Consider the following 27,647-nt stretch of genomic DNA (forward strand, 5'->3'; position numbering starts at 1 on the left):
TGTCTTACTGCTACTGATAACCTTATTTGTCTTGACTGATTGCTGGTGTGCACTAATCCACAACAGGGCTCCACAGGTCTTTCTTACCAGAGAGGAAACAGAGGGACATCATTTTTTCTCCTATTTTTTTTTTTTTTTAGCATGATCAATGTTCATGAATACTAAGCCAGGACGACTGTGGGAAACCAGTGTCATCAACTGCATTACAGGAATAATAATATACTATTTGAATAAGAATCTTTATTTATACAGCGCTTTTCCAAAGTTAGAGTATTGACAACAAGACCAAGACAATGCAACAAAGCAAGCAAGCAAACACAAAAAAAAAAAAAAGTACCCTGGTTTACATCCATGTATTTTATTCTTGCATTGTAGCCTTTTGCTGTGGGTATGTTGCTTTGGGCACTTTTTTTCATGCATATAGGCCTGTTATTGTCATTTTACATTATGCAGTGTAATGAGAAGAAGAGGAAGAAGAACCTTTTTCCAAGTTAGTGACTTTGTTGCTAGACTGTGATATCATTTTTACTATTTGAAGCCAAGGCTTCACGTGGAGTGTGTCCCATGTATAAACCTACAGTAATGTAATGTTATATGTTTTATGCTAAATACTGTCTTGTATGTTAAAATATGTAGGAACAACATATGTTTATTATCTGGTTTAATGTTTAGTAACCACTGACAGGCAATGTCAAATCTACAAATTTCAATTATACAATAAACAATGTATAGCAATTATAAAATACACATAAAAAAACCCAATACAATTCTATACTATTCCATATTATTTCAAATACTGATCCTTCCCAATGAGACATCCTAGAGCCTAAATTGTTTTATTCCATGAGGCCAGACATAGCCAACACCATTAAATCTCCTCAGGCTTCATGACGAATTGTTAAATAACTGCATTTAAAAATAAGAGAACACCAACGATACAGTGTATGTCCCATTAGATTCTGCTAGTTTTTACATCACAGAATTAAAATAGGCTCAGGATTCTCTTCCTCTGCATTCTCTATCAGTTTACTGGTGTCCACCACGTCAGGCTGGGACCGCTCACCGTCGAAGTAGAGAGGGTTGTCAAAAATGGGTAAGGGACGACCAGACTTCTTGTACAGGAAGAATGCAATGGCTGCCAGTATGGCAATGACAGTAATGGCCAGCATAACTGCCAAACTTATGTGGCCAGGGTGACGGAGATCCAATATTGGATGTGCTGCACAGATTCAGTAAGTAGATGATGATCAGTCATAGGAATTAGAAACACAAAATTTAAACAAATTCATGTGGGTTTTGATGACTAAAATATTGTATTGATATTTGACAAGTACAGGAGTTGAAGAGATGTAACTTACTAGGTGTTGGTGATGGCTTTGGCAGTATCACTGATAGGAAAGAAGAGGGGAAATGTGATAAGGTAACAAACCTTTCATAAAGTATAGAAGTTTCCACAACAAATTAATTTCCATTAATTGATGATCATTACATCATTACACCCGCTATACATTCCCGTTGTAACAACAAGATCACAAATTCAATCTGTAGTGGTCTGATGGTCTCACCTTTGGGTGTTTTACAGATGTACGCCCTACGCCAACTGTGGCCTGTCCTCCATGTCCCATCCGAGGACTGAACCTTTCCATAACTGTCGTCATCAGGCTCATCTGGACCCCAGTTAGTATAGTCCATGACTGTTTTGTCCAACCACAACCACTTCCCTGGGGACAAATAGAAAGTCTGTACATTTTGTCTTTGATACTCTTTGAACCACCATTTAATATCCTTATGTAGCTATGTTTTACATAATTTGTTGTCTGTTCTCGGTTAAAAGAGTACTTTTGCTCATTTAATAATGTATGTCTTTTATTAAAGTGTGGAAGGAAACAAAAACTTTCACAACCTTGCAGTTCTCCCAAGGTATTTAAATCAAGAAGTAAACCAAACAAAAAAAAACTACACTTGTTGAACAATAAAGGATATAATTTTAAAACTATTACATTTTGTCCAATATAACCTGAAATGTATACATTTTCTCCATTTGTTGTTCACCAAGTGTAGCTTTTCTTGCTGTCTAATGTCTTTATTCAACAGGAATACATCAATAAATAATTCAGCAGTATGAATTGTATATTGTATGCTTCAATGCTGTAGTTTGAAAATGACATTTTCTTCATTTACTGTTCACAATTTGTAGCTGATTTTTTTCTTTTCATGAAAGAGCAGAGAGTGTAACTGTACCTTTGTGAGTTTTAAACAGGCCGATCCAGAAAGAGTTGTGGCTGTCTTCAAAGATCTTCACATTGCTTTTAATGAAGTCTTGCTCAGAGGGATCCTCAATACTGGCTAGGTTTCCACCTTCGCAGCACAAAATAGTCCGTTTTTAATGAAACAGTTTACTGCTTTAAACTTCAATATTGGACCATCCACAGAAAAAAGCCTTACCATGTCTGACACAGTTAGAAGCTGCATCTGCCCACTGAACTTCCTCTGTGATGAAGACATAACAATGACCCTTAAATGGTAGCCAGGCAAAAGGCTGACCTCTGTACTCTATATGCCCCTCTTCAGGGCAAACTCCAGGGAACTGGGTTGACTCTGTTGGTGGCACATCTGTGGGAGAAATATATGTAAGATTTGGGATCCACTAATTCCATCTTTTCCTGCTTTGAAATCCAATGCAATGAACCGTTTTGACACAGTGATCCTAGATCATAGTTGTATAATAAGCAAATTATGCCACATCATGAAAACCTAGAATTCATATAATATGTATTAAACAACAATTTGCCTATAATTTAGAAACGACAGTGTTACAAAAATATATATTTTGCCATTTATAATCACTTAAACTTGAATGATGTTGGCATTTAATATGACTGAATTATACATGACTTATACTGACATGAATTATATTTCTACTCAACATACCTGTAGACTTCATACAAGCACTGTTCATGGTCCGATTGCAGAAAGCAGTCTTCCATTTTCCATCCACATCCAGGTACACACAAGATCGGTTACTTGGTTCACCTGCATCCCAATTGAAAAGGCTCATGTGCCATCCATCAATATACCTGAAATAACCACCAGTCTGAAAGCAAGGATGGATCAAAATACATTCAATTACAGAGTACAAACTGCCTGATTAACTTTTTGGTTACCTTGCCTCAAACATTTATTGAATAAGCCATTAAATGAAAGAATTATTCAAATTCACTGTTTCACTGTCTCACTGTAATTTAAATAATTTAATAATTTTTATTAATTTAACATGTAATCACATATCTTTTTCAAAAGAATCTGTAATTTCTGTGATTCCTACAGTGATTAAAGGCAATCGGTCACTCTCCAACCCTAATAAAATGTTTGTGGAATGACTTGTCTTGTAATGGTTGGTTCTTGTGGATAATATCAATACATTATTTATAAATAATTTTAAAGTATATAACAATTATATGTACAATATAAAAAAAAACACTTCTGAAAAAACTTCATCCCTGAAGTTAGTCAATGTAGCCGTTATGAGTTTAGCACCATTTATAGAGGTTAGTTTTCTGTGCTATTGTGAGATACTTCCTGCCCTGTACCTCTGCTTTGTTCAGTCCAATCCACAGAGGAGCCTGGACTTTCATGGCCTGCAGCTCAACATAGGCCTGTGCCCACTGATTTCGCAGGCTAGCCAGTTTAGCACCATCAGCTTCACAATGCTTCTTGGCTTCATTCCAGGTCATATTTTGAGTCACAATCTTAATGGAGTCATTAGCCAGCTTGACATAGCTGTCAGGCGTTGTTGATTCTGTTGTGGCTGGTTTAGCCGGGTCTGTTGAAGGCAAGAAATTAGAGTGGAAGCGCTTTTAGTTTTTACATTCAACTTAATGTCAGGGGCACTGTGGCATCATCACAGTTTATATACACTAAGTAGTTATGTTTTCATTTCCATTTTGTTGAGAAGAATAAAATCATCCATTCACCAAATTCAACGTTATTCAGGGAGTGTACTGTTTGAATAGCAAATGACACAGTAATAATAATACAGCCCAAAATGAAAATTCAGTCATTAACTCCGTAGGCAAAACTCTTGGGATTAGTCATCCCTGTAAGGGTTGAATGTGATGATGCTTTCCATCAAACTCATATAAATCTGCTCCAGTACGTCTTGGCTGGTGCTAAACCTCACTGACTTCCTTGTTAATAAACCAAACTTCAGCAAATTCCTAATGTAAGAAATACTTGAGGACAATATTATTTCTTTCTTCTCTACTACAATAATTTCTAGACCAGAGGAGGATGTAGAAAAAGAGGGCAGACGATGAGCTCACCAAGATTTTGAAGACAAACATATCTATTGGTCTCATCACAGGACTTTGATATCCATTTCCCAATCCCACGGGCAGGACTGCTGCTCATCACAACACACTGCTATATAGAAAAGGAACAGTTAGGGAAATGGCAAACTCACAGAATCCAAGGTAATTTTGGAGGGATCATGATGCATTTTCTGGCTAAGAATACAGCATATCTCTCATAGGGCAGTTTATTCTGTTTTGATTTACATTTATTCTCTGTAGAAAAAATGAAGAAAAAAAAGTGATTTAGAGGGATCATGATGTTGTGGTTTGGGCCTGATAATACTACTGTTATATAAAACCAATTGGGATATAAAACTTTTGTTATATAAACTTGTGTAACAACATTAACTAATTTGAATATTCTCTATTGCTGCCCCTAAACTTTGGAATTCTCTTCCTCCCACCATCCGATTCTCCCCCACTATTGAGATCTTCAAGAGTCATCTTAAAACACACTTCTACTCACTAGCTTTTAACTGTGCCTAACTTGGCTTAACTACCTCGGGTATTCCCCCTTAAGTCTCTGTTGCCACTTTGGGCTCTGTGTGACCATGTGCCTTTACTGTTATTATTATTATTATTATTATTTATCATCACTCTGATTTTTCTCCTCTATTATTGTGTTTGTTCTTCTTTTGTTTTGTTTTTTCCTCTGTGTGTGTTGTAAAGCACTTTGGATCAACTGTGTTGTGTCTAAAGTGCTATATAAATAAAGTTGAATTGAATATAAAATTTGTGCAGTGTACAGAACGCGTTCAATCTCACATTCACTGTCCACGGTGCATGTTCAGTGAACACATTAGCAACATAACCTCTTCAGACTTTAGTTTCAATTATTTTCACATAAGCTTCTGTTTGACATGTCGTAATGGCAACTCACTACGCTTTCTTTAATTCTTCTTGGATTTCTGTTTTCACCTCTTTGTAGAGCGTAGGTATGCATTTCTCGCTGAAATGCTGTCAACTTGGGATGACACACTTGGGCTCTAACATATTAAGTAACTTGCAAAAGCCTTTGTTTTTGACTATGTTTCAACATTTCTTTACAAATAAAGTACCAATTGGTGGACGTTATATTCATAGCTCATACCTTCTGGTGGAAGTAATTTTCCCAAAAAAGGCAACACTTCGGATGCCTTGCAACGGTATTTTTTAAAATTAAGTGTGCAGTGAAATTTGTGTATTTTTTTTTTTTTTGGCTTTTCCAGTTTTACCAGACATGGAGTGGTTACATTGCTATGCTGAATCTTTGGTTGTCTGGCTACATTTTCACAACATCATGCTGTCATTTGGCTAGCTGGAACATCAGTATGACATCACATCTCTGGGTTATAGCTTGGTGAGAGAGTTCTTCATGTGGATAAATGCTGTTTGGTCTGTTCAAGGCCAAGGTGTAAGTCATGACAAGGGTTACGGTATGGTTTAGTATTCCACTATAAAATCAAGTTTGAACATCTTACCTTATTCGATCTTCGATAATAACCGTAGTGGAATGAATCGTAGAAATCCATCTACAATGGAGAATCAAAATGTCTGATTTTTTTTTTTTAATCAACAATACACAAAAAGAAAAAAATGCCAAAACTTGATATTATAAACAATAGTGCTGCATACAACTCAATTCCTCATCACAAAACCTATTATTACTTAATATAGATTCTGTCTTACAGCATAGCCCCAGTTGATGTATCACCTTGGCCACTGCTCAGTCCAATACAATTCATCACTTATACTATTCAGTGCAATCCAATTATGAGAGTCTGGCTACATTCAATGGTCATAATTGTATTATTTCCATTCCCCATTTCAGACTTACAGACTCACCATGTTATAGTTACGTGTTGTGATTGTCAGTATTTAATGTTAGCAGTCATTGAGGCAGCACCGCTACACAACATTTTACAACATTACTACAAAGCATGTTCCACATTCTTGATTTGCTAACTAACTAGCCTAGTGTAGTTGAAGATACCAAATAAGATTGTTTTAATCTCCCAATTACAAATGTGTAACTGGACAATTGACACAATATTGTTGATATTATTGTGATTATTATTAGCGTAATAGTTAACCTGCCAGTCCGGGTTAGACAACTCAACTTAAGTAAAATTTTTCACTTTTTAGGTGTTTTAGACTTTCTTAGAGATTTTTTAAAGAGTAACTAACCTGTACCAAAACCTGTGTAAAGTCTGTTTTTATCAGTATAACATCACAATTTAGAGTTTGTGCTCTCTGGTTTATAGTTTGGGCATAGACTTCATGTTGACAAATGTTGTTTGGTCTTCTAGGTCTTGACAGTAACTAAATGCAGTGGTATTCCACTTGAAAATCAAGTTTGAACATGTTACCCGATGCCTTCTTGAAATTCTTGAACGGAAGCGAGGACCCTACAATGGAGAATCAGTGTTCAGAGCAACAATACACTAAAAGTAAAAATAAAAACTTGACATTATAAACAACTGTGCTGCATTCAACTCACTTTCTCATCACAATACTGAATAGACACTGTTTGTGTTTACTTACAGCATAGTCCCAGTTGGTGTATTTCCTTGGTCGCCCATCAGTCCAGTAAAATTCTTGACCATTTACACTTCTCATACCAATCCATAGGTCTGTAGAAGCCTCAGCCATTTGACTGGTTAAAAACACTGAAAATTTAAAATAGAATGGTGATGCAAGGTTCACCAGACATTTTTGTATGTATTTTTTAACCAGTTGTGATTAAATGAAGGCTAGAATCGTGTTGTATGTTCAAGGGTTTTTGGTGTGTTCTTATACCCTTGCAATGTAGAACCCCTTTTCAGAGATTCTTAACAGAAACCCATATATGGGTTCTACCTGCACAACAAAAAAACTGAAAACACTTCCTGAATGGGCATTTGTTTATACTTCAGAGCCAAGTAACCATCCATTATCCAGTGACTCATTTTAATAAAAAAGTCAATGATTCTAATTTATCATAGCTTAGTCCTGGAAGGACTTCACTATCACTGGCATTATGTATCAACAAAGTATTGACCTTGAGCATTTCAAAACCATTCACTCTAAAAATCAATCTTTCCGATTCTGACTCCATGAGAAAATAGCAGAGCAAAAGGTTTCTTTTGGAAAAGGAACCCTCACAGAACCCTCTTTTTTAAAAGAGGTGCTATTCACATGCAAAAACATTTCACGCAAAATTGTACTATACAAATACAACAAACCTTGCACACGACGTGAGAGAATAGAGACTAAATTTCCGCTCATTTCTTTGCATTGTGTCCTTGCTCCATCCCATGTGTCCTTCTGGCTACTGATGAGGTAACACTATAGGTAAGAAATGATATGTTGATTTTGAACTGCTGAAAAATATACCAATCACATCCACCCAAACATTGGACCCCATTTACCAACAGATTTCCAAACTGATTTGTTCATAAATCCTTCATATCCACATTTACACATGAAAATCAAGATTTATCAAAGTTTTCGTACGTCTGAATTGTGTGTACGTCCAAACAAAATTTACACCTAACTCAGAGCATGTGTAAAGCATGTGTAAACTCGTATAAACTGTGTAAACTTGTATTTGACCTCAAATCTCTCACTTTTATTAATGAAACTGGAGGGTAAATGGGTTGCTTTGAACATACACTTACTTTTTCTCAAATTATTACATAGCATAAAGGCATGAAGCAATATTTTAATGAAACTAAAATGAATTTGTTCGATTACAATTAATGACTGATCAATGTTATTAGCCCCGCGACAGCAGGGGCACTATGGATGGTATTGTCGGTCACTCGGTTGGTCACTAGGTCAGTCGCTCTGTTCACCACTTTATGGGTCACGTGGCCTGCAGGGAGTTAGACAGCAGACTTTCAAGCGGGAGACCTGAGTTTGATTCCTGGCAGAGACGCTTCAACAAAATTCACTGACGCGGGGCTGATAGACTCTTAGTCTTGATTTACTCTGGAATTAGAGACTGTTGAGGATCTAAAATGCTGCAAAGTCTCAAATAATCTGAACTCAGAGGAAACAGAGAAGCAAGGGAGTGATTTTTTCCTACTGTCTGACGAGGTCTGTTCACTTGAGCCTGTCGGCCGGTGAATAATACTATATCAGCACTGGGCATGATCTCGCTGTCCCTATCTGAATCAATTCCAGAGACCAACACATCTGCAATAATAGCACTGATGCCATCGGTGTAGCAGAGCCCACCAGCAGTTACTCTCTCGCCTCGCCCCCCTGGCCTTACCATGGTTGGCAGCGCTTTTTAGTGAACAGTTTTAAATCAAACCACTTTCTTTTCACTTCTTGCACGGTTCTCTGTGAGGATATAACTGCGTTCACCTGCTCCATGATCTCCGTCCATATGGCCGTAATGCCATTTTGGCCCGGAATTAGGGATGGGAGGATATAAGATTTTTATCTTTTATCGCGATAAAAACACTCAAGGTAATTTTATCTTGGTGAATTTCCATTATCGGGATAATCGTGAATATCCTCACATGAGCGTGAATATCCTCAAAACAAGTTATTCATTTACTGTGTATTTACAACACATAACTAATTGAAAGCTTGGATATCAGGTTGATAGGTAGATTCTTTTTATTAATGAATTTTTTTCTCTCATTGTGATTACCTGCTGGGTGTTGGCAAGAGTCTGAATCTGTCCTTGTTTGTTTTTCACTAAAAAGGATGTTCACCAAAAATAGATATGTGTCCTATGATGCAATAAAAATATTTGTTTCTTAACAAAATGTAACGTGAAGTGATTCCAGTATGTTTTAGTGCCATTTTAAGAGTTTTCAGCATATTTTGATGATTATTGGGATAATATCGTGAATCGCAATTATTTTGGCCAGGATAATCGTGACATGAAATTTTCATATCATCCCATGCCTACCCGGAATGTTTGTGGGTGTTCTCCTTTAGTTTATATGCCATTTCTGACGCGATGATATTATGTTAATTCATCATAATTAATGTCCCGTAAATACTCTTGCCATTTACAAGTGATTGGGATTCGTCAACATCAACGCACGTGAATATGATTGAAAACAAATGCTTCTGAAAGTTTGATGAATGCAGCACAAGATTTTTGTTCATATTATTTTAGGCGGAAATACATTGATAAACAAGGCCCATTGTCCTTGTAAAGTTACCAGATCCCAATCTCACATGACAAAAAAGACTGAAAGCTTGATACATTAATTTCACAAAAGATGACATCTTAAAATGAAAATTAACTGTGACCTCTGACCTTGGAGTCAAATTTTGACCATCTGTCTGGGCAGCCACCTTTAGGAGGCACTGTGGGGGCTACAGTGGTGTTGACAGGCGGTGAACCACCTCGTTTACAAATGGAATGGTGCTCCGACCCGCAATTAGGATTATGCCAGAACCCTGTGAACACATTGAAGATATTATGTTCAACATTTCAGCAAATACAATGTACATTTATTTAATGTAACATCAAATCCAACGATAGTGCTTTGTTAATTTTTATTACATGCATGTTTGACAGTGAAGATGAATCAGTCTTTAGTTTGCTCACCCATAGAGTAAGTCATGACGGCACAATGCTCATCATTGTTCTTGAAATCAGGTTGATTTTCATCCCACCTTTGAAACGCCAATGGAGAATCATCCATCCACCTTTGTGCAACACAGGCAAATCAGTTAAAATTTGAACAAACAGACACTGAAAATCTTTAAGCAGCTTATTAAGTCAAACTCAAGCATACAGAAGGCTTAACCTCCTGCGACTCTGCGTCCTCATATGAGGACCTTGGATTTTGGCTTCGCTGTGCCTTATACATCATTTCTGTCCTATTGTACTCAAATGAGGACAGTTTTTGCTGCCATCTAGTGGTATCAATAGCACCTTCTGTAGAAGAGGTTGTAAACAAGATGGCGTAGATCATATGAAACTCATTCTACTGGTGCAGCGCAAACAAAAGTAGACAAGATAAAAAAAACCTGCATAAATTTTGATGTTAAAATGTGTTTATTTACAATTAACAGCATTTGTAGTTTGGTATGGCATGCTAATTTGACATTTTTTTGTGATACTTTTGAGCCAGAACACCATTAATCACGCAGTACTCATGTGAGGACAGTGGGACTACATTCCCATGAAATTCATCCAGAGAGTGTGGAGAAGTCAGAGAGAACTGGGCCAAAATGGGCTGAGAGTAACACTTTGAAAGTGTTTTGGTTGTAAATATAGATAGAACAGTAGTTTTGCATGCAATAAAATTAGTCTACATTGTTTTTATTTGTTGTTTCTGTTTTTGCACTGCAAGGTTAATACATTGAAATAAAGAATTTTATGCATATTGGTGACTTTCTTGTGCTATGCAATAGAAGGTAATATTAAAATGTGACATTTAATGCTACAACGTAAACCTGTTGTCCTCATATGAGGACATAATTTTTTTCACAAACTACTTACTCTTCAAAGATGTTGCTTAGTTTCCATAGTCATCAGGTGCTACTAGTTCCAAATAGCAATGGAAAAATAAAAATACACAAAAAAGTAGGGGTCTCAAGCGTAAACCCCAGATACAAATCTGTCAAGTGTGACATCTGATGGTAAAAAGCATGCAACTGAAATTGCCATCTGCTATTGGCTTATCTTTGGTGGCAAGTGATGTCACCTTATATAGAGTACAACAGGTGGTGACATCACCTGGTACCAAAGATAAACCAATAGCAAACGGCAATTTCAGTAGCATGTTTTTAGATGTCAGGCTATATGCGGATTTGAGTTTGGGGTTTATTTACTCTTTAAATAGGCTTCCCCCTCCCATTACTGCTCTCAAACGGACACGTGTTTAATATTGTGTGATTTGTCTGTGTTGATGTTTTTATACTTGATGTTTTCATACATATATTTTTTTTTATGCTGCTGAAGTGCCAAAGAAAATTTTCCTTGTCACACACTGTGTAATGGATAATAAAGATTGATCTTATCTTAACACCGAACGGCACTCTCTTACTTCACATTGAGTATTGCTTGTTCAACCGGTGTTGCAATCTGACTAATTTGTGTAAGCTTTGGCTAACCTACCGGAGCATAGCAATATAGTAGAGTGGATCTATTCTTCTTGGTAGTATATTGGGTTAATGATGTGGTTATCCTGATTATTCCAGGACTGTAGTAACTTAAAATACAGCAACAGTTGATACTGCATGGGACTGTGCAGCATCTGTACTTGTTCCATTTCCTTATGATGAAGCCTACTGTGCTCTTGTGAACTCTCAACTTTTTAGAACTTGTTTTCTACCGTTCTCCAGATCTAGCCTATGCTTCCTCATGATTCTGTCTTTGAATTCTACAGATAGTTTCTTGGACTTAATGGTAGAGTTTCTGCTCTGACATGCATGGTCATCTGTGGGACCTTATAGACATATGGGTTTCATCCTAAATCAAGTCAAGTTGATCGGCCAGAGGAAGACTCTAATCAAATTGTAGAGATATCTCAAGGACATTCAATGGAATATGGAATATGCACCTTGACTCCATTTGGAGTGTCACTACAACGGGGTTGAATACTAGGACATTTTTACAAACTTGGTAAAAAAAAAAATTGTGATTAAAAACACTTTGAAATTATGGGTTATTGTGTGTCTGACAAAAATCCTAATGTAAGCCATTTTGAATTAAAGCTGTAACACCACAAAATATGAAAAAGGTCAAGGGGGTTGAAGTCTTTCAGAAGGCACTATACATTTCAAGTTGTCATACATTTGCATTTAATTCATACTCACCCATATGTTCCATCAAGATCCACTGTCAGACCTATGTAATAATAACCGTAGCTTCTGGATATCTACACACACACACACACACACACACACACACAGAACACACACACACACTGAGACCTACAGTACTTATATTTTATGACAGTGAATTATATATGCTGAATTTGAATGTCATGACTATTCAGCAATACAAGTAATGTACCTTAAATGTCACTGCCTACCTGTTTCCATAAAAAGACATTTTCAGCTTCACTGTTGATAACTACCAAGTCGCCATGCCTCTGTTGACAGAAGTGACGAGCCTCCTCCATGGCCATTAGTATCCTATTAATATAATACTGATTTCCTCCCCATTGAAGCCATCCGTCTGCAGTGACATTATGCTCTGCAAAGATTTTAGAGGTTAGCGTACATATCTACTGCATATATCTTTTTCATATATTTTCTTTAATATATTAGCGTGTATTCTTTGTGGGACAAAGAATAAAAAAAATGTGTCCCATACATAACCCACAAATGTATGTATTTATGTAATATTTTTTATGTCTGACACCTTGTCATGATCTGTTGATATATATTCAAAATGAAGAATTTTAGATTAGTATCAGATTATCTTTTAGTGTTTTTTCGCAGGTGTGATCCCCACTAGCACCAATGTGTTTATATCAATGTGGTCATAGAATGGCAACTCACCAGTGACCGTGTCATTTGGAGATGGCTTTGGAGTCACTCCTGTAACAGCAGAGGAAAAAGACAGTTACTCTCAGAACAAAAGTCAGTTGAAAGCAAGCACAGCAACCCATACTGTGAGCTGGGGCTGAGCCTTTCTTCATGAGTTTTTGTTTTTTGTGGTAAATGTATATGTATTTGGAAGACTCAAACTGACTGCAATTATACTGTGCTAATCTCAAATACCTAATAATTACGTCTGAAATTGAGATGTCTTAGTGTGAATAAAATCCCAAATCCTGGCAGTGCTAATGCCATGTTCTACCTTGTGCAGTGCTAGTGCCATGCTCTACCTGGGGTAGTGCGAGTATTAGTACCATGTTTTACCTTGTGAACTGCACAAGTCCACAGTACAAGGATAATCTCAGGATGATGTAGTGAGTAAGAAAAGTCTAGGATCCAGGTTTGAGGCCCCTATTGGAAAGCATTCACCCTGCTGAAATGTCCTTGAACCAGACACATACTAGCTCCAGGGATGCTGTTCTGTAGACCTCCGTGTGTGAAGAACAGGGAAAATAAAATGTACCTCCCCAGATCAATAAAGTGTCACGTTATTACATAATTTGTGGCTTCTGTAGCCAAGAGGTTTGAGAAACAGCCTTAGCCACTGGTTCATATCTCCACACTGGCTGGAAACTTGGGTGTGGAAAGCAAATAACATTATCTCCCTGAACAATCAGTGTTGAGGTGCCCTTGACCAAAGCACTTAATTCCACATTGCTCCCGTTGAGCTGTGCAGTGGCCATCAGTAGAATACTGTGCTTGTAGTGGGCAGCTTGGAAGTGTGAATATACAGTGTATAGTCTAGCTCTATGAATGTGATGCAAGGCAGTGTTGAAAAAGAGCATGAATACTCGGTCAACTTTCCCTGGATAAATAAAGCTTACAAAATAATTAGACATTAGCAGTATGCCTTCACTATTTCTTGAACCTGTGATGCCCAAACAAGACAAAGGATATGGATTCAGTTCACATTTTCTCAACTGTACCTGCACGGATCTGACACAGCCAGTCATTGTATTTCTCACACTGTGCATCATTCCAAGAACCAGAATACTGCCAGTAAGATGTTTGGAATTCAACACAAGATTCCACATTATTTTTATTGTTTGGCTCTCCACCCTCCCAATGCTGGAAATTTAGCTATGAACACAAACAAAGAACAACAAAAAGAACAGTTACTCAAGGTTTTATTGTCTATTTATAATTAGACTTTGATAAACAAACTAAGAATATATGATGCAACTGTGTAACATAAAAAAAAAAATTAAAAAAAGGTAACTCACTGGGGATCCATCGCTCCATACATAACCGGTGATTGGATCAGGGGCACTAAGGCCAATCCAGGCTCTTCCATAGCTACAGTGTGCAAAATCAGATAAATGAGGCGATTATTCAACCTTAATTCAAAACAATGGGAGGGGGGGTAAATACATGATGTCTGTGTCTGTTGTCCAATGAACAGTGTGTGTTTGTTCATGTTTTTTATACGCATGGGCATTATAACGTTTGTGTAGTTCCTTTATGTCCTTATTAAACAGATCATACCCTCCCACTTTTAGCTCAGCAGCACTGTGGATGCTGAGCAGATCTCCTCCAATGGCCCTGCAGTAGTCCCTGGCCTCATACCAAGTCTTCTTAAATGAACGTGATCCTGTAAAGAACTGGAACACAAACGAAGAGGTGCAGCCCCAATTAATAAATGGAATAGAGGACAAGTTCTTGGTACTTGTTATTCCATTCATCATAATTATGATCATGATTATGTTTAAAAAGGTAACAGTTTTTGAAGTGAGGAGAATGATCTCGCTATGATTGACCAATAGCACAAGCATGTAGACATATTTTTTGTAGGTGGGTATATTTCAACAGTGTTCAGCTGAGTTCAACCTTTATTTCTTGTGGCTGTACCTTATAGCAGTATTTCCTTGATTCCGTAAATTGCCAGCCGTCGGCACACCTGGGAGGGGCAACAGTTAGTGGGACAGGGGTTAAAACTGCCCCCTCTGCCAGGTGTTTGCAGATGTATTTCTCCTTATTGGTGCAGGGCAACACATCCCACAGTCCAGCAAAAATCCCAGTTGTCATGGCAACACAACCGTGTTGGTTGCCTTGCATTGTGGAGGGAACAATTGGAAAATATTAATTGTGAAGCTTTCGTTTCTACAATATATTACAAACGGATTTTCAAATTTCTTCATACCTGGCATTTCAGCATTCCAATGAGTAAATTTCACTGAGTTTGTGTTGGTCCACACAAAATCATAAATGTTTTTCTGGTTTGAGAGCCCAAGCCAGAAGTACTTCTCTGGTCTCATCCCCACCAAGCTGACAAGGAATGCATTATCCACTCTGGAAATATTTAGAGAAGTTAATGGGATTTCTGGTCACATTGAATTATGTAATAACAGTGTATTCACAATGTTTTCAAATCTCACTAAATCCTAATACCATTGAACGTCTGAGAGTCTATTGCTCAAAAATGGAGCAAAAATAGGTTTTCTTACCCATTTGAAATATCAGCCAAGTAAGAGTCTGAGCTCTTGCATTCATCTTTAGCTTCATCAAATGTCTTTGTCTCTGACCCTACGAAATAACAGTAGGAGCCATGCCTTTTCCAACCCTGGAGTACAGGAAAATACAACAACAAGATCGATACGAGGTGTCCATCATTCAATATCACAGAGTATCCATTTTTCAAAGCAGCAATAAATAGGCCTAAAACTTTTACTGCCCTATACCACAAATTGACCACAATATATCTGCAGGGGATTGATAGGGTTGTTGATCACTTCACCCGGTGATGACGTTTCTGGTTTTCAAAGCTCACTTTGTCGCCTGGTCTCTTCACCCATTGGGATTTCAAGACACTCTCAATCTCCCCCCACTTACTTGCATTTTCAACTGCTCAGCTATTGAGGACAGTTGCATATATATTACCTCTTCGCTAGACATCTACTGGATCACTGCTCTAATTAGCCACCTTACTTTTCTCCATTTTGAAGTTGTGTCTTTATCGTTTGTGTCAATTACAGGCCACAAAGGGACGGGAGAGGTGGTTTAGGGCTGTACTAGAGACTTGTGTAGGAGGTAAATTCTGTCAATGTTGTTGCAATTTCACTTGTCGCCAATAGAGGTTGATGAAGATTCTAGATTACTCAAAGGTACAATCCACAATTCATGGGATTACGCCCCCATCACCATTGCATCGGCCCACTTGTGTGCTCGTTTTGTAAACACTGTGTTGGAGAGGGTCGTGGGACAAAGTGCAACAGTATCGCCTCCATGTGAGTAAGTAAGGGTGGGGGCAGGATACCATGGTGGCATAGAGTGGAGACGGATCTACTGATTCTCCACCTACAACTAAGAAAGGGCGCACAGAAAAGAAACTTGTGCAAGACCGTTCCCAGCACCAGATCAAAATTCGCATACATCTCTTGCACAGCTGCAAGAGGGTGCACATGAGCACAATTCAAGCACAAATGGTGGATTGTAGCTGTAATGACCATTTAAAATTGTAATCTCTTTGTCAACAGCCTTTAGTCACCTAATGTCAATGCAGTACCACGGTTTGTTTGAGAAAAAAATTGTGAAAATGCATAATGTTAGGATTTTTGCAAGAGCAGGCACCACTTTGTAGTTGTGGACACACTAAAATTAATCTAAGTGCATAGCTCCATATGTGATAGTGACAATTAGTGATTTTGTGAATCAAATATTGATCCAATAGCATTTCAAGATAAAAGGTAAACATGGATTTTAGGTAAACACCATGATAAACCAGATGCAGGTGTTGCTACTTTTTCCACAAACAAATAAACAAACAAACAAACAAACAAATATTCACTCACAGGCTTGCAACCTATATTCAGGTCCAGTTCATCTCCAGAGGGTTTGGAGGCACTGCTCTTCATACAGATGAAGCCATGTTTCTCCTTACACTCATGGTCAACCCAATTCCCATTCTGCAAGAGGAAAGTACAGTAAAACGCATGTACATGTACAACCATTATTGTTTATTGTTCCCTAAAGGAATTGTCTGTAGCCAGGGATTTAAAAAAAACATACAGCAAGTAACACAACATCAGTAAAACCACAATAAAAACAATACAATTTAGCACTAAAGCCACAACACATAGTCATGATAACATCCATAGTGCCAAACAAGGACAATGAACAGGTTTCATTTGCAAATGTTTAAGTGCTTATTTCAGATGTAAAGATGACAAAATTGCTAAGAAATACAGTTCATGTCCTCACATGCTGTCTGGTACAACGGTACAATGACAAGCAAAAAAGTTTGTATTGGACAGAAAGTCTTTGAGGGAGCGAGGGAAGAACAATGTTGCGGCACATCAGGGAAAGAAATGTACCTTTTTACCCAACTTAAACCCAACATTAAAATGAATCTTGAGTGATCGGAAAGCAATCCTATCACACTTATCAACATAAAAATAAAAATCTAGGTGTAAATGCAACCAAGATGCATTGGGTGCGAATTAAAATCTGATTGCTTGAGATGCATTGTGGCCGCAAGTTGGCCGTGTGTAAATGGAAAGGTTTCTCCAGACCACATACGTGATCTGTATAGCTACTTGTGCGCACAAGATATTTATCTTGTGGGAACAAGTTATTATCTTGTGCGCACAAGTTATACGGAGCCCCCAAAGTCCCGAAAGGTGATATTTTTTTTTTATCTTGTGCGCACAAGATAAAAAAATATCACCTTCCGGGACTTTAGGGGCTCCGTAAAAACCTCTACCATCAATTGGATGTTTTTATTTATTCATTTTTAAAAAAGATTTTTTTTATAATTAATACATTTTGTAGCATGATGGAATGGGCTTATTTGGAACAACTTAAGTTGACCAAATTTGCTCTTAAACCTGCCATAAGCTATTTCAGACCCAGTAACCAATCCTAAAACTAACGTGTGCTACGTAGAGATTTCCGTGAGACGTAATGATATAAACAAACGGCCACCTCTTTCCTAAAGCTTGTTGTCAAATTCGGCCTGAATAATGGCGAATCAATGAAGCGAGCGAGTAAACGTTTACAACTAGTAAACTTGCTACCTACCTCCTCACTTGTCATTGTGAGACATGTAACCTTCAGCAGGAGAAAAATCTGGCAAAGCGAGACTGGTAACCGGCGATATTTCTCCAAAGGTACGTTTATTTTAGCCATTAGCCTTTATGCACGGTTTGTCCTTAAGGGCTGCCGTCGCCCAGTAGCTTTGCTGTGTGTGTTTATAAACTGGGTTGCGGTTTCTGTCACCCTCCAGTGGTCAGAAAAAATCACTTGGTGTAGCTTTAAATACTACACCTGTACCCATTAAGCCCAGACCAGACTTTTCACATATTCTTGCAACTAAATTGCTCTTCTGAAGCAAATAGGAACAAAATGCAAGCTTAAATGGTAGATAAGAGATTATTCTTCCATCAAGGCTGTGTATATGAAAAAGTGTCAAATGTAGATTTAGTGGGCTTAATTGTTACGCTTACCCCATATTCATATAAACATATGTACACTGAATTAAACATGACAATGATTCAATTTCACTATTTGTCTTTTTGATTGTAGTTATTTGCAGCGAAAGCTATAGTTTAGTTTAGCAAAAAGGTTAGTTTTTCTCAAATGAATGAGGATTTTTTTCAGGAATTAATTCAACCTGTGCTAGCTATCACGTTCCCTACCAGTGGGTGTATGATGTGAGCAGATATATACAAATAGGCTATATATGCTCCCTACCGCTCCCCTGATGAGAACACAGTCCCCTTGGTCAGTGGAGACATTAGGGTTCCCAAACTCCCAGCTGGTGAATGTGACTGTAGAGTGGTCACCCCAGTCAAACAGCCCCTCTGTCTTCCTGTCATTCAGTCCAATCCACAGCTCATCACTGGTTGCTGCAGACACAGAGAGAAGAAAATGCACCTTGTACTGTAAACCAGCGCCATCTGCACATCTGTTAATATGTGAATAGTGAATCACAGACATTTGCACACGCTGACAAATGACAATGACAAAGTAGTGTTATTATTACCGTATTTTGCACTGTGTTATATTTACTCTTCACTAGACATTTCGGTTGGATCTCCGCTCTAATAGCGAGCTTACTCACCCCTATTGTGAAAATGTGACTTTGTTTTATTTTTTTATATAGCTATTACTATTATTTTTACAACAAACACAAATAACAACCCCAAGCTTCATCTTTCCAGGCCGATAATTTACCATTGTTATAGCTGATAATCGTTTGTGTCAAATACAGGCCACTGTAAATTTATCACTAAAGTCACATTAAGGCCACAATAGGGTGCTATGAATAAAGCCAAGGAAACATAGTACAGTTAAAAAAAAAAAAAAACACTTATTTATTTACTTGTAAAAGAAAAACTTTAGAAATTTGACAAATGAGATGAGAAAGAAAGAAAGACCACCCTACCAATTGAGGCTGTAATCATATCAAGTCGGAAAAGTTCATTAAGCCTAGCACTATGGATATGTTTGCAACTTAATAATATTGATAAGGATTGTAACACAAAAATTAGGGAGATACAATACAGTTATGATGTATGATTTTAGCTACCTGTTTGTTTGTGTGTGTACGAAATATAGGGCAATAGAAGGCTAATCTGCGTAGCTTTGGTAGGGGGTTGTCACTTGCAGATTAGTGGCTTTCATAAGAGGCTAATTTCATGGCAAATATGCCAACTTCAATATAGTAAATTTTATGAAGTAAATTGTCATTTGCCTACAGTCATAGATCTAATTATATGTTACCTTTACATTTATCTGAATTTTGACTAAATTTACTATTCATGTAATGACCTCAATTTAACCTAAATGATTCAATATTTTCTATCACCCTACTGCTTCTATACTGACCTGTATATATTTGAATAAACCTAATAACTTATTTTGATCTGTTTCTTCATGTACCGTATCCAAGTTGAGAGATGACAAAGCTTTGGTCCTCCACATTGTGGATGCTCGCCAGGTCTCCTCCTTCTTTACGGCATTCAGTCTGAGCATCAGTCCATGTTTTCTGATCTGGACGCTGAAGACGGAAGCAGTGGCCATTGTAGGGGATCCAAGGGTCTGAACAAAATCCGGTCTCAACTGGTAAAAATAACAGAGAAACAGGGACTGAATGATATCATAATATGTGAAAGTGTTATACCAAGAAACAATTCAATGACATAGTAAATAGGAGGACTGATTCTAGAATAGAATAGATCTTTTTCTGTACCTTGAACAGGAGGCGGCACGGCTCCTTTGTAGCAGATGTACCCCAACTTCTTGGAGCAGGATGAACTTTGCCAGTAGTACTGTACACTGGAATCAACAACTGCACAGTTCTGTCCCGGATCAGGAAGTGGATGTCCTAAAAAAAGATGAGGACTTATGAGGACTAATGACTTATGAGGACTGCTGCCCAATGATTGACACTGACACTGATTATTAATTTGAGGGAACAGATTACTAATTCAAGAGGACAGATTGTTAAACCATTCAGAGATTTGAAAACCAAGAGTAGGGGTTTCCACAATTTCACGTGGGTGACGGGCCTGTAAGTGGCCCATAGTGGGTTCTGTAATCACTACAGAGAAGTCACTCAGTATCTGTGTAAAGTGTAAAGATACTTGTACAAGAGAACTACAGCCACAGCCTTGCTGCTACACTGTATGATAGCGTCACATCTCTAAAATCTCAATTTCAATTTCACATGAAACAGGTGTAATCACACCTCATGTTGTTTAATATGAAATGTGCAAATCATCCAATTGATTTTGATGGCCAGTTTTGAATAACAGCAGGAGGGCAACATGACAACTTTCTCTCCGCTTTGGTCTTGAGTCCAGACAATCAGAAGTGCCCGGTCGGTAATCTGGGGTTGGTTAAAAATTAAGTTATTGTGGATTTGCTATCATTAAGTTGTAAAAAGTTCTGATACATCGAGCACTTGATATTGTGGACGCAATTGTTATTTGGATCAACATGTTTTAATCGAAGGTATCGCTTAGTGCCATCGGCATAGTGGTGAAATGCAACATAGCACAACAACGGAGCAACAAAAGGCTGCACAATTAATCGTATATTAATTGAGATTACGAATATGGCCGTTGTGAAAAGTAGCGATTACGGCATTCCACTTAATAGGCTACTCCCCCTTTGTCAAAATCAAGTTTTTCGTAGTGCTCTAAACCACTGCCTAAACAGCAAATGAGCATTTTAACCAATCACAGACGTATCGGTTGAGGTCCTTGAGTGCACTGACGAATCACAGGCTTTCATATTATATGACCAATCCTGAGCCGTGCTGCTGAACCTGCATGAGCATCTTTTAAGAAGTGTGAATTTCTCCTCTGTTTGCAGTAGCCTCCAAAACATTTTGAGAAAAAGAAGTTTGAATAAGAAGTTGAATATGAGTTTTGTTTTATGATGCTGCTAAGAGAAGCAATGTGAAGTTGAAAACATATTTATGTTGATTTATTGATGTGCAAGTAATTTCAGTGACGCACCGCTACAATATTGACACAGCCGCCACAAACCAAAAGTTGGTCAATGTATAAAAATGTATCTAAATCTCCAATGCGCCTAATGTGCGCATCATGTCATGTCTGTCATTTGGCAATGCACAGACCAGCAGCATTGCACTCAGTCGCCTGTTGTGAAAACGAAAGTGAAACTTAAAATTCCACAATTTACTCCAAACTCACATGTGTTAGAACAGGATTTTTAAACGGTAATTGGAAATGTGTCAAACTGCTCAACACTCAGAAAGTTAACATGGTCGCAGTACAGAGACTGGCATACTGCTGGTTTGCCACTGGATTCCACTGAACACGCTGCTGGCACTGTAGGGAAGGACAGGTAATTAATCCTATTGAAATGAACCCCCCCCACCCCACCCCACCCCATCAACAACCACCACCACCACCAGAAAACCTGTGGGAAACACTGGATTTGATTTGGTTGTTTATACAGAATACAGCATATGCAGTTGGCAATAGAGCTGCAACGATTAATCGATTAATCGATTAGTTGTCAACTATTAAATTAATCGCCAACTATTTTCATAATCGATTAATCGTTTTGAGTACTTTTTTAAGAAAAGTAAGTCATAATTCTCTGATTCCAGCTTCTTAAATGTGAATATTTTCTGGTTCCTTTACTCCTCTATGACAGTAAACTGAATATCTTTGGGTTGTGGACAACACAAGACATTTGAGGACGTCATCTTGGGCTTTGGGAAACATTTTTCACCATTTTCTGACATTTTATCGACCAAACAACTAATGGATTAATCGAGAAAATAATCGACAGATTAATTGACAATGAAAATAATTGTTAGTTGCAGCCCTAGTTGGCAACACAAAATAGGTATTTAATTGCAATTCTATTAATCGGAATTATAATCGCAATTACAATATCAAGGGAATTAATGGGCAATTATAATTTTTGTGATAATCGTGCAGTGAAATGCATCATAGCACAACAGAACAACAAAGTGTTGTATTGGAGAGAAAACTTACCAGAGTCCCATCTTAGATACCGGAAGGGCTTCCCATTAGTCCACTGCCAGCCGTGCTCCTGGTCCAAGACCAGCCCAATCCAAAGTCGATAGTGCTCTGTACCCAATAGTGCTGTGAGTGTGTGTGTATGTGTGTGGTTGAAAGAGGAAAGATGAAGGAAAATGACAAAGTAATGAATCTTTCCCTCCATACCATTTAAGTGGTTGTTAGTAAAGCACAAACCATAATATCCTGTCTGATCATTGTCATAACACAATAGTATCCAAGCACACATTCAATTTATTAATACAAGCAATGTATATGGTGCAATAATAATAATAAAATCAAAATAAATTATGACATGTTTTAAGAAAGAGTAGCTAACTTATGTTGATAAAATAACTGGACTTTTACTGACAGGATCATGTAGATGTTTGAGAAATATTGAATTAATTGTTTTTCCAAAATGGACACACCGCTCCAAAATAGAAATTAACACTTTAAATGCCGTCTCAGCTTATCAATACAAGCTGTTAATTTATCAGAGTATACAATGTGATGTATTCACTTTATCACTACAAGCAGATATCCACAGGGGGGCACTGTACCTGTGATGTAAGCCTGCTCATTGGGATCGGTGATACTGAGCAGGGAGGCACCTTGCTGTTTGCAGCTGGTCTGAGCTTGAGGCCAACTCAGAGCTGATTGTGTGTTGATCTGGTAATATGCTCCTGTTACAACATTTTTCTTCCAGTGTTCTTTGGCTGGGAAAAGTAGATGCATCAAAACCTTTGATGAATTTCTCTCACCTAAAATGGCCCCTGTATACCTCCTTACTTTGAATTAAGTGTCAAAGAGGACTAAATCTAAAACTAGTGGTAGGTGCAGCATCAAAATCATGCATTGTCTAATAGGTACTTTGAAACAAAATGAAACTGCCTGAAGACACAAAAAACTTGATATTGGCTCATGAGTCACAAATGTTTTCATTACTCACCTACTTGTTTGTTTGTAATTTGTTTGTATTTCTGTGGTCTCTGTATGGAATGTTGTCTTATATTGTCTTATTCACTGCACCTGACTGTGTAAAGAATTTCCTCTCTAGGACAATAAACTACCTATACTATCCTACTTATTTCCAAATAATGTACACAAGCTAATGCATGCAGTGTAAATATGCTTTCCACATACTGTTGTGTGATGAATGTATAGTTATAATTTCCATAGACAATACTCACAATTAGTAGGGCAGTAGCCCCAGAGTTCATGATCATATTTTGTTTCAACTGCACACCATGAACGCTTTACTGAGGAGTCAAAAGTGGTGCAGTCTTGATACCACTTGTCTTTGTACAGGAAGGGAAACATGCAAGGCCTGCCAGCTGCATTTCCTTCAATGGTGTAAAGTTCTAAAATGGAATAAAAACAAGCAAACAAAAAAAGAGACACTTGGTGTGAGAACATCTTTAACTGCACCGATTAACCTTTTTTAAGAATAAGACACTCTACTCAAAATATGTGTTGTTAAATACATTTGTTCTATCTTTTCCACACCACTGATTTCCAGACACACACACAGGGTCTAGTGAGGAAGGATATACCATTTTGAATTACAATTCTTATAATTCAACTGAAGATCTACTATTACATTTTATGGTTACGTGGTTTAAATACCAGTGCAATCAGTAGCAGTTGGTTACCAGCCTGCCCATCAGTGGGAGTGACATGACCAAGCAATATCAATATCACTCGAGTCAGTTTAAAGGAATGCTCCCGGCACAACTTAATCAGGCTCCACATTATTGAGTCCAAGCTGTTTGTTTCATTAAAGGATAATTCCGGTTGTTTTCAGCCTGGGCCTTATTTTCCTAGTTTTCGCCGTCATGACGATTGTTTGTGTTTAAAACCACTTACTTCACTGTAGAGCGTTCATGGTTGAAAATAATCTGAATTATCCTTTCAGGGAGTTTCCCAAACTTTTCCGGTAACTTCCTATGTAGCATATTATGTATAATGACTTAGTTTACCAAATTGACCTCTGCCTCTAATTTTTCCATAAATAGTTTATAGTTTTGCAGTTCTTTCCATGAAATTATTTACAGTAATTACAGAAATGTACAGTATCCTATCAGCTTCATCAAACTGACTGCTTCCATTTTCTGTGTAACTGCTACATAATTTAATGGGAATTTAATTTTATTAGGAAATTGCAGACCCAGAAAATAAAGCATTACTGAAATTTCCTATCATCAAAGGAGGACTTAATTGTTATTCTATTTTTCCATTTTATGAATTTCGAGGTATGAGTTCTCAAGATCAAGGGAATATGTGATATAATAATGTAATGTCCTTGAATCGCACTGCTTGATATGGCACAGAGGACATTTATAGAGATTTTCTATAACTAGAACTAAAAACCCAGCAACTCAACAAAAAAAACATACAAAACTCAAGTCATAAAATAACAATCTTGAGAAATATTAGGAAAACCTCTAGTCTTGCAGAAAGATAACCTAGAATTACCTAAAATACTCATCCTAAAGAATCCCTGCCTGCATTGTCTTCTTCAGTCTTCCAGTAGTCTTTAGTCTATGAACTGGGTTAATAGCTACTATGGAGAATGGAAGTTGTCCAAAACACCAAAGTGTTTCATACTGTACCTCTGTATGTTCTTGTGCAAGCTCCACTGGATGTTCCTGAAATTGTGATGTGGCTGTTTGGCCCTACTTCTTTGGAGAGAACTATTGAGTCTTCTGCTTTGAAGTCTATGTAAAGCTCTTCGCCTTTGAGGGCAAGAAGTGTTTCATTCTTGCATTCCCACTTTTGCAGGTTGCTGTTTTCGTCACAATCGTAGAGGCTTATTTCACTTCCCACACTGTTCCCCTGGACTCCCAGGCATTTGTTGAGCCAACGAACCAAAAGTCGGTCACCAGTTGTCCAGCGCACATCATAGCAGTGGGTTGATTTTTTCACCAAACAAAAACCAGTGGCCTTGTTAATGAGTGAGAATGGTGAATCTGCGGAGAAAGATTGGTAAAAAAAAACACTATAAAGAGACTTTATTGTAAAATACAAATTTCTAGTGCTTGTCTCTCTTCAACAGGTTCCTCTCTGCTCTGCTTTTTTTTTCAAAGCATTATAAAGATGAGATATCAGTCACAGTAATAATTCAAAGGCTGAACTGAAATGTAATAAGCAAATAAACTCCTGACTTCCATCAAATAAAATTAGAATCAGAATCACATCAATCTTCAAGTACAACAAATGTACAGGAAATCATCCAGATAACATTGGTGGCAACATACAGAGTTCACAATACATATTGACCCACATAGTACAAGGACAAACGGCCTCACACGTACAGTGTAAGATATAATGTGCACAGTAGACTCTTCAAGTCACACAAAAAGGCTTTAAATTAAAGCTTCTGATACTGTACCATCTGAAGCCAAACACTGAGATGTTTGGATGAGGAGCACAAAAGCTGCAACACTAATCCTCATGGTTAGCATTCTTCTGAAATGTCTTACACCAGCAGACATTGTTGATGCATTGCTATCAGAGGACTTATGAGTTGTGTTAATGATCACGAAAAGGAGGTACTCTTAATAGCATTGACACATCCTGTTGCGTAATTATTATTATTTTTTTTAAATGAATGAGCAGGACGGTTGAGATTGACACATTTCAACGTTTTTTCTTCTGATGAATAGGGAGTGGCAAATTACACATCCTCACTTTTCAGTTAACCAAATGCTGATACAGTATTTGCGCATGTGGCTGTTACAGTAAAAGTATGGAGTATGCCATTGCATACTGCATACACACTAACACAGACTCTGGGAAAGAGGAAGTGTTAGTATCATGCTCCAGTAAGTGGCCTCTTCAGTGGAAATTACAAGAAGAGATTTACCCAATGACCTCAGAGCTGAAGACAGATAAGCCATATACATTCTATAAATTCTGATTCTTGATTCATTAAAGAGCAAGAAGAAGCAGATGCCAATGATACAAATGAAAGATTTCTCTGATTTTATTTTTTTTTCCTTTTGGATGGTTTTGAATGTTTACTAAAATCCCCATTAGTTACCACAAAAGTAACTGCTAGTTTTCCTGGATATCAATTAATTGATATTCATATTCCCATTCATATTTATATTCATTAATTGAATTCATATTATTGGATTTATAATTAACATTACCAACCTGATTGTGCTTTCACATGGTGCAAAAGCACCATGTGAAAACTGTAGTAGTCAAAATCACACATGACTCACATGGGTTCGAGAGAACATCATAGTTTTGTCCACTGAAATTCTTATGAATTTCATTTCTCAATGTAGTTTTACTGGTTAAAATATTGTGCAACATTAGACAGTGATGACAACGCAATGCTGACTTTATGCTTTTTAAGGCCCTGTAAGCAATTGCTGGGACTTCTCTAGGTCTATTTAGGTCAAGCTTTATATATAATAATTATAATATATTTATTATAAGATAACGATGGTGTTTTTTAATGATTTTCTTACCATCAACAAATCCTATGAAAATAACAAAATTATTTGTCTCAATAGCCACAGAACTCCATTGTATTAAAAAAACTGACTTTTTCCTCAAGCAACTTAATAAGCCGACCGTAAACACACGTTTTTGATCTCAGGAAAGTAGTTCCGTAGCACCAAAAATAGTCCCCGGCGTAATGAAGAATTTGTTCCCATTTGAATTTGATTTGGTAATAACCACAATAGGCTGACTTTAAAAAAAAACAAAAAAACACCAGCGTCATCCTTTAAAGCCTCAGTCTGTTTGAAATGTATGTTTGAAATGTGAGTATCTGGTGATGATAACAAATTGTCAAACTATATCATTTTTACAGTTATACATTCTATCAGAGATATAACTACAAAATCGACATGCCATAATGTAAATTTGTCATTTATTTTGTAGGATTTCCTGGGGTGTTTTCTTATTGTCTCAGGGTCAGACCTTTTGCTCCCATCATTCCATGAGCTTTATTGCTGTTATTACTGCACCTTGCGTGTCTCAATAAGAGATGATGGAAAGGGTGAGAGAAAAAAAGAGTGAAAGGTATTAGTGAAGTCCTTGCTTGATCTTAACCTGTCAGGTAATCCTAATCTTCATATGTATTTATCATCCAGTCATGCAAGAGTATCTGCTCCAGGACAGTTCTACTGGTGAGATTATGCTGCAGACACCAGGTGATAGATGTGATAGAAGTGAGGTGAAAAGATAAATTATTTTTCTCTGATCTCTGTCCATCTCCCTTCCTTAT

General features: G+C 37.4%; 1 protein-coding gene across 1 annotated transcript; it reads right to left on the bottom strand.

Moving 5' to 3' along the window:
• Window positions 1-256: 256 nt before the first annotated feature.
• Window positions 257-25,919, bottom strand: LOC139666694 (macrophage mannose receptor 1-like). The gene is made up of 32 exons (XM_071546005.1): window positions 25,794-25,919; window positions 25,015-25,371; window positions 23,593-23,763; window positions 22,963-23,118; window positions 22,376-22,486; window positions 20,089-20,223; window positions 19,779-19,958; window positions 18,588-18,742; window positions 16,688-16,801; window positions 15,344-15,459; window positions 15,040-15,188; window positions 14,748-14,947; window positions 14,385-14,500; window positions 14,123-14,195; window positions 13,826-13,979; window positions 12,801-12,839; window positions 12,329-12,492; window positions 12,111-12,172; window positions 9,892-9,992; window positions 9,598-9,740; window positions 7,556-7,658; window positions 6,876-7,000; window positions 6,701-6,739; window positions 5,813-5,863; window positions 4,323-4,422; window positions 3,591-3,823; window positions 2,932-3,094; window positions 2,446-2,613; window positions 2,242-2,358; window positions 1,566-1,721; window positions 1,359-1,388; window positions 257-1,219 (listed from the first exon to the last, which is right to left on the bottom strand). Exons 1-32 carry the CDS (start codon window positions 25,894-25,896, stop codon window positions 975-977), a joined length of 4,329 nt encoding a protein of 1,442 aa, XP_071402106.1. The 5' UTR covers window positions 25,897-25,919; the 3' UTR covers window positions 257-974.
• Between the last annotated feature and the right edge of the window lie 1,728 nt (window positions 25,920-27,647).

The sequence above is a fragment of the Centroberyx affinis genome, unplaced genomic scaffold (assembly GCF_046629955.1).
Source record: "Centroberyx affinis isolate AG114_WGS23_722 - 3 ecotype Tasmania unplaced genomic scaffold, CSIRO-AGI_Caff_v1 ptg005091l_1, whole genome shotgun sequence".
NCBI classification, from domain to species: Eukaryota; Metazoa; Chordata; class Actinopteri; order Beryciformes; family Berycidae; genus Centroberyx; species Centroberyx affinis.